This window comes from Parus major, chromosome 3 (assembly GCF_001522545.3).
Source record: "Parus major isolate Abel chromosome 3, Parus_major1.1, whole genome shotgun sequence".
In the NCBI taxonomy this organism is placed as follows: Eukaryota; Metazoa; Chordata; class Aves; order Passeriformes; family Paridae; genus Parus; species Parus major.
Genome location: NC_031770.1, coordinates 108,456,564 through 108,463,946, shown reverse-complemented (window position 1 = coordinate 108,463,946; position 7,383 = coordinate 108,456,564). Strand labels below are relative to the sequence as shown.

Below are 7,383 nucleotides of genomic sequence, written 5' to 3'. Positions count from 1 at the left end.
TTACCTAGAGAGGATTAGATTTGTAAGATATCTGCTATGAACATACTCGCATGAGAGCTATTAATCAAGATCTTATTAATGAGTGAATAGAAACAAGTACTTTAGGAAAGAAAACTATAATTTTCTTCAATAAATCTGAGGGGAACCATGTTGTAAGCTGTTCCTTTACCTGAGTACAGCTGTAGCCTAAAACAACTGGCTGAGATATTATTTCTACCACCACAAATGTCTTAAACAAGATTTATAAGACCAATTATTGGGGTAGGTTCAGTTGACCAAACAAAAGTGACAAGAAGCTCATAATTTATCTTGTTTATCATACTTCTGTTAACTGAGACCTTCACTGTTATTTTTTCCAGGGCTTTTCATATAAAAAAGTGAATGTTTTCTCCTTTCCTCATTCTAAGTCTCAAAATGAAAAACAAATCCTTGAGATGCACAATGAAATACGGAGATCTGTAATTCCCACAGCCAGGAACATGCTGAAGATGGTGAGCTATGATTTACAGCTGGCCTGCTTTTCCCTTAGAGGAAGTGATGGGATAAATCAAGTATCAAAGGAAGCTGTGGGATGAAGGGATTAAGAGCAGCCTGATGAGAAGGACTTGGAGGTATTGGTGGATGAGAAACTCAGCGTAAGCCAGGATGATGTTCCAAGGGCTGGAGCACCTCTGCTCTGGAGCCAGGCTGGGAGAGCTGGGGGTGTTCAGCCTGGAGAAGGATCCAAGAGACCTTAGAGCCTCTTCCAGGGCCTAAAGAGGGTCTATAAGAATGAGTAAAAACACTTTATCAGGGCCTCTTGCATTACCACAAGGGGTAATGGTTTTCAGTAGCCAAGAGATGATTCATTTAGATTAGATATAATAAGAAGATTTTTATGATGAGGGTGGTGAGGCCATGGCAGAGGTTGTCCAGAGAAGCTGTGGCTGCCCAGTCCCTGGATGTGTCAAGGCCAGGTTGAATGGGGCTCTGAGAAACCTGGTCCAGTTAAATATGTCCCTGCTCATTGCACAGGGGTTCACTAAATGACCCTTCAAGGTCCATTCCAATTCTCTGAATCCAAAAAGATAAACAAGCCCTGGATGAAGGGAAGAGCTTGCACAGCAAAGGGGGAGCAGGAGCACAAGCAGCAGCTTCTGAATCTCACACTGTCAGGATGGCAAAAGAGACTCAAATCTGCAAAACTTCTCCCATCCCTTTCCTCCCTGATAGTCCTTGTCATCCCTGTCCCACGAGCAGATTAGCTGGTCAGTGCCTTGCAGTTAAACCTGCACAGAGACTGCAAATATTCCCCAGCTTCAAAGCCCAGCTGATGTTAATCACAAGTCAGCTGCACCTGGGCTGAAAATCAGTTTTATATCATTTAGTCCACTGTGCCCTGCAGTGTTCATTCAGACACAAAGCTGATAGAAAGCAGTAGTATGTTATAAAAACCATTTTAATATCACCATCTGGAGATCAGGACTGTGTGGTAGAATTGTGCAGAATAACCTGCTCTGAAATCTTTAAGGGTTGAAGAAATGTTGTTCCTGTGCCCCAGCAGAGAAATCAGCACAAGTCCTCCTCGTTCTGCTGCAGGCCATGGCAGTATTCAGTGCTCAACAGCCAAGCCATTGCTTTGCTTGTTTTTTATTCTTCTCATGGGCTGCACTAACCTGTCTGTGACCTGGATACTTCTTCCTTTGTGTCTTTCAGGTGTGGAGTGATAAAGCTGCCAAAAATGCTCAGAAATGGGCAAGTCAGTGTGGCATGAAAATCAGTCCAAGAGACAAGAGAGTTATTAATGGTACTGGCAAGGATGGAGCCTGAGCTGATGGGTTAATGACAGTTTGCAGATGACCCCTGTGAATGTGAAAGAGAAATAAGCATGAATTTTAATCTGTTGCAGAATAGCTTTTTAGGATTATTAGATGGAAGGTGGCCCTGTACATGGCAGGGAGGTTGGAACAAGATGATCTTTAGCTCCCTTCCAACCCAAACCATTCTGTGGTTCTGTGATTATTAAATACAAAGCCATCATTTTTGTCAGATGAACACTCTGAAAGACAACTTTTTGGAAGTCCTTAAAATCACAGGGCAAAGTAGCATCATAGGCATCTGTTTTAGAATATAGGTACAGCCCCTCTGTCCCACCTCCCACCCTATATTTGGCTTCTCTCCTCATAAAATAGATTTACTTCTACTCCAGGTGTCACCTGTGGTGAGAATGTGTTGCTGTCATCCTACCCAAGAACATGGGCTGATGCAATTCAAGTGTGGTACAGTCAGTCCTCCAATTTCAAGTATGGATATGGAGCAAGCTCGAAAAATGTCAATGTTGAGAGCTACACTCAGGTATGGAGACTTGAAACAAACTGCAGGGATACACCAGAATCACAGGAATACACTTAAGCCAGCTGGGAGTTATTTATAATCAGGAAAAAATTATCAGTGTCATCAAACTATTGTCTGTAATTATACTCTGATCCAAAGATGAATGATAAGCTAAAATTCTTTTCCATCTGATTAGGAGGCAATGGAATCAGTATTTTGGAAGAGCTGTCCAGAAAGGAAATATTAGTCTGTAGAAAAACTTTTAACTTAGAAATAAATATTTTCTATACAGGGATTGAAATAGTGATTAATAATGCTTAAGAAGTATCAAAGCAAAATACCTATGATGAAAATATTTGAATTTCAACTTTAGTGTCCTGCCAGAAATTATGTTCAAAAACATTTGGAAACTGGAGGAAACTCATTTTTCTATGTATTCTCTATGACAACTAAACCTTAAGTGTAAAAGCTGACTAGAAAAAAAATGAAAGGAAAAAAAATTATTTTCTGGTTGTATTATTTTGTGAGGGTTTTTTTTTCACAAGAATTCACTCTGAAATAATGCACTTGTTTTTTAATCTACAGCTAATCTGGTACAACAGTTACAAGGTGGGATGTGGAGTTTCCTACTGTCCCACAGGCTTGTACAAGTACTTTTATGTTTGCCAGTACTGCCCTGCGTACGTATTGCCTTCTTACTCAGTCGTGATGATTATGGATATGTTTCCAAAACATCTTTGGCTATAGGATAAAATAATTGCAATCTACTTTAACCATTTATACTTTTGAAAATACCAGTGTAAATTGTGGGTTTAACAGCATCCTGAATATCAATTATTTGTTTTATTTCGCATTGAAGGAGGTATTAGGGAAATTTTAGCAGATGGACAAGGGTTTATCTCTGTCAGAATCAGGCATCAGGCATAAATCATGAAGTAATTTTGACCACAAAGGAGAAAATCAGATGTAAAGTGGAAGCTGACCACAAATGAATATTCACAGAGGTAAAGAACTGCATTTCAGATGGGTTTTGCTGAGGTTTGGAGCAACCTGGTCTAGTGGGAGGTGCCCCTGCCCATGGCAGAGTGTTGGAACTAAGTGATTTCTACAGTCCCTTCCAACCCAAACCAGCCTGTGATTCTGTCATTGTATGATTACCTCAATCATTAATTAGAAATCTATTAGAGAAGCAGAGCTAGGAAGCACATACATTTTTTCACCAGATAATGCTATACATATACAATCAATCAATTAATTTTGTTTCTCTAAACTCTACTGAACCTCTTATTTAATTTTTTTCTTTATTTTTTTTTTGTATTCTATAAATATCTGAAACTATAACATGACTGCCTATGAAAATACTTTTATCCAAGAACTTCTGGATGTTTTTCACTGCAATAAATAATAAACCCCTGTTAATGGTTCAGAGCTTCATGTTGATCTTGTTTTGTCTCATAATTCCTCCAAATTTCAGAGGAAATAACCCGATGCAAATAGCTATGCCATACAGAAGTGGACCAAAATGTGCTGACTGTCCTGGCCACTGTGACAGAGGACTTTGCAGTAAGTCATCCCATCCTCCTTAAAAAAAAAAAAACATTCTATAATATTCAAGCCATTTTAATAGCAGAGCAAATGTACAAAGTTTATGTAGACATGAACAACTGGAATTTCTGTAAAATGCAGAAGCATCAAACCAGACCTCAGTTTCCAAATAATATTTCATGTGTTTGCCTCTTTTTTTTTTTTTTTTTTATAGCCAACCCTTGCAAGTATCAAGATCTACTTGGAAACTGCAAAAATCTGAAAATGTTGTTTGGCTGTAGTCACTCCCTGGTGAAGAAGAAGTGTCCTGCAAGCTGCAAATGCACCACTCAAATCATCTAAATTCCTGCTGGGTGTGATTACAGCTGTTGTGAGACCATCAGGAAGGAGCAGAACCCACTGGAAAGTGTATTCACTCTCAATGCACCTGCCCACTTTGACCTATAGGTAACAATTTTATATGAAACCTGACCATTACTTCAGACTTAAATTAGACTAGTAGCTCAAAATAACCTCTGATGTTATTTTAGGTTTTGTAGAAATCATGGTTAAGCTACTAATGTGTTACTTTGTGTCTTTCCTTGCAGTGGATTTGCCACTGATTTGTTTCTTTTTAATTGGAAACCCACTTTTAAAACACTTTAGGGTTTTCTGCTTAATTTGTTGAGTGACACTTTATTTTCTCCTGTTAACTTTTTGTTGATTGTCAATGGAATGCCTTCCTGCTAAATAAATGATTTACCACCAGTTCACAAACAGAGCTTTTAATTAAAGTTTTTTATAAATATTAAGTTATTTATAAAGTGTGTTTTTTTAATTTGGAGAACTCCTTATGGATATATTGAAGCTCTTCTATGCTTCATGTGAGTGTGGATGAGAAAGGAAAAGAGATACAAAGCAAAAAAGTAGAAAATTTTTGTACAGGCAAAATAAGAGTCACATGTTGTATCTGTGACTTTTCCTCTGACCTATTCACAAAAATTCCTCTACATCTGCCTGCAGGCAAGAAATGATAACTTTGTTCTTGTGGCTCTTTCCCATTAACTTTGCACCACACAAGTGTCCCAACAGACCTCCAGCTGCTCCTGGAAGGGTCCTGGTTTTCCATAGCTCTGGAATGACATAAACCAGCCTTGAGCAGGGCAGAACTCACCACCTTCACTTCTTTTTTCAGGCCAGTAAAAATAATTTTTTCCACAGGACTGCAATTCTAGATAGAGACACAAGAGGGTGAGCCATACCCAGACATGAACCTGCATTGCTTTTTCATTTTTCTACCTGTATAAAGGATATCTCTTTTTATTAAAGTCCTGAGTCTAGTCTGACCTGATTTTAACACTTGCTTCCACAAAGTGTTTTAGCTAATATTGGCTCAAAAAATAATTAAAATATATAGAAACTGTTTGGCAGTGCTTTCCTCCCCTCTACTGTTTCATCCTGTTTCTGCTGGTCAAATTATCATCATATTAAAACAATTGACAGTGTTGAATTAGAGAAATGTGTGGTTTCCAGGACGCAAATTACTAATTCTGGTAACCTTGATTTTTCATCTTCATGGCCACTGCCACTGTGCAAGGCTCTAAAGAAGCTGGAGAGAGACTTTTTACAATGGCATGGAGCAATAGGACAAGGGCAAATGGCTTCAAACAGAGAGAGGGCAGGGTTAGATTGGGTATCAGGAAGAAATTATTTGCTTTGAAGGTGATGAGGCCCTGGCACAGGTTTCCCAGAGGTTGCTGCCTCATCCCTGGAAGTGTTCCAGGCCAGGTTGGATGGGGCTTGGAGCAGCCTGGGATAGTGGAAGGTGTCCCTGCCCATGGCACGGGGTGGAACAAGATGATCTTTTAGATCCCTTCCAGCCCAAACTTTGATTCTATGATTTGCAGAGTGTAATTCAAACCAAAGCTGGTGAAAATTTCCAAAACGAACCTGTGTTTTCCTCAGAAAAACACTAACCTGTAAAACCCCAAGTCTCTCATGGGAGGATACATAATTTCGGCAAAACTCTCATGTGCTTTCTGGGTTATTTCCCAAGTTCTTCCTCTTTTCACCCCCTTTATCTGGGCCAATGAATATTTAACAAGGAATTAGTTTATTATTATAGATTTCTGATAAATCTCCCTCCCCAGAGAGCCAAGTTTCATGCTCTGGATATCCAGCTATGATGTTTGAGCACAGCAGCAGCAGGAGCTGGAAGTGATCTCCTACAACTTGAGGGGCCACCCAGGAGCACCAGGCACCTGCTGGGTGACTGCAGGGTATCCAGGCACAACCTCTGTGATTTTGGTGGAGATTTCAAAAGATTCTGCTTCTCTACTGATGTGGGGTAGAACAAATAGGAGGTGATATGAAATGCTGCCCAGGTGTTCCTGTTTCTCAGGGCTGACATCAAGGAGTGTTTGGGATGCTCCACTTTGTTGTTCATGTCCCAGTGAAAGCTGAAATGCTGCTGAGTATGGATTTATCACATACAGATGGGGTAAAAGCAATATGACATTTGCTGAGATCCAGCATGTCAAATGACATTTCTTTCCTTTACTTGCCTGTATTTTCACAAAGTTATTTTTCATCCTGATGTCTTGACAGTGGTTTCATTTTTGATACTAGGATGTGCTTTTTGGTTTGTGCTGAACTGTGTTACCTTTTAGGTGTTAGTCCAGACAAGATGCAAATAACACCAGGAATTTCTTACAATTTTTATTCTGGTTCAAAAGAAGCACATATGTTGAGAGATGATAAGAGCAACTACTACAGAACAAGCCTAAGCCTTATCTGTGGAGAGGGGTGTAAGAGCTGTTAGCTCACATGACAAGGGCCTAAAACACAGTTTTGAACAAAGGTTATGAATTAACAGTCTGACAGTTTCTGAAGAAAGAATATTTTTGATAATTAAAATGCACCAACTGCAGCAGTTTCATTAGCAAATTGGGCTAAACCTAAGGGAAGGTCATCACTTTCAGTATCCCAGTGTCTTGCTGAGTGCCATGGGCCTGAATCTCCTGTTTTTCTCCATCTGTTGCTATGATAGAACAAATCTTCCACAAAACTTGCCTCACTCTTGTTCTTGACAAATCGCACCAACGGGTTAACATGAAATTACAGAATCATTAAGGTGAGAAAAGACCTTCACCATTAAACCATGACCTCAAGTGCCAGTTCCACATGCCTTTTAAACACCTTCTGAGCTTGTGATTTCACCACTTCCCAGGGCAGCCCATTCCAAAGTTTAACAGCCGCTTCCATGAAGAAATCTTCCCTAATATCCAACCTAAATCTTCCCTGGAACAACTTGAAGCTATTCCCTCAAGACCTCATACTAAATATAAAGCAAGTGTTGGAAACTTTCACATGACATTAGAAAATTTGTATTGTCAGAATATCCAATTTATCCCATAAAATAAAATCCTGGCAAGATGTTTGAGCAAGCCCAAGCAGAAAAGGTCCATCAGAGCAGGGACAGGAGAGGATGTTCCCCACCCCTGGGCTGCTCCCACCTCTCTAGGCCAAGCTGCCAAAAATGGGATT

General features: G+C 39.7%; 1 protein-coding gene across 1 annotated transcript; it reads left to right on the top strand.

Annotated features, from left to right (window-relative positions):
- The first annotated feature begins 367 nt into the window (after positions 1-367).
- On the top strand, positions 368-4,613 carry CRISP2 (cysteine rich secretory protein 2). Its single transcript, XM_033513111.1, has 6 exons — positions 368-491; positions 1,696-1,786; positions 2,189-2,334; positions 2,899-2,993; positions 3,788-3,876; positions 4,073-4,613. The coding sequence occupies exons 1-6, from the start codon at positions 435-437 to the stop codon at positions 4,198-4,200; spliced, it is 606 nt and encodes a 201-aa protein (XP_033369002.1). The 5' UTR covers positions 368-434; the 3' UTR covers positions 4,201-4,613.
- Positions 4,614-7,383: the final 2,770 nt, after the last annotated feature.

Bases quoted from the DNA above. Each gene is read 5' to 3' on its own strand.
- CRISP2 (XM_033513111.1), top strand. From the start codon at position 435: ATGCACAATGAAATACGGAGATCTGTAATTCCCACAGCCAGGAACATG. The intron at 1,787-2,188 runs GTACTGGCAAGG...CTTCTACTCCAG, and splicing joins AGACAAGAGAGTTATTAATG to GTGTCACCTGTGGTGAGAAT. The intron at 2,994-3,787 runs GTACGTATTGCC...TCCAAATTTCAG, and splicing joins GTTTGCCAGTACTGCCCTGC to AGGAAATAACCCGATGCAAA.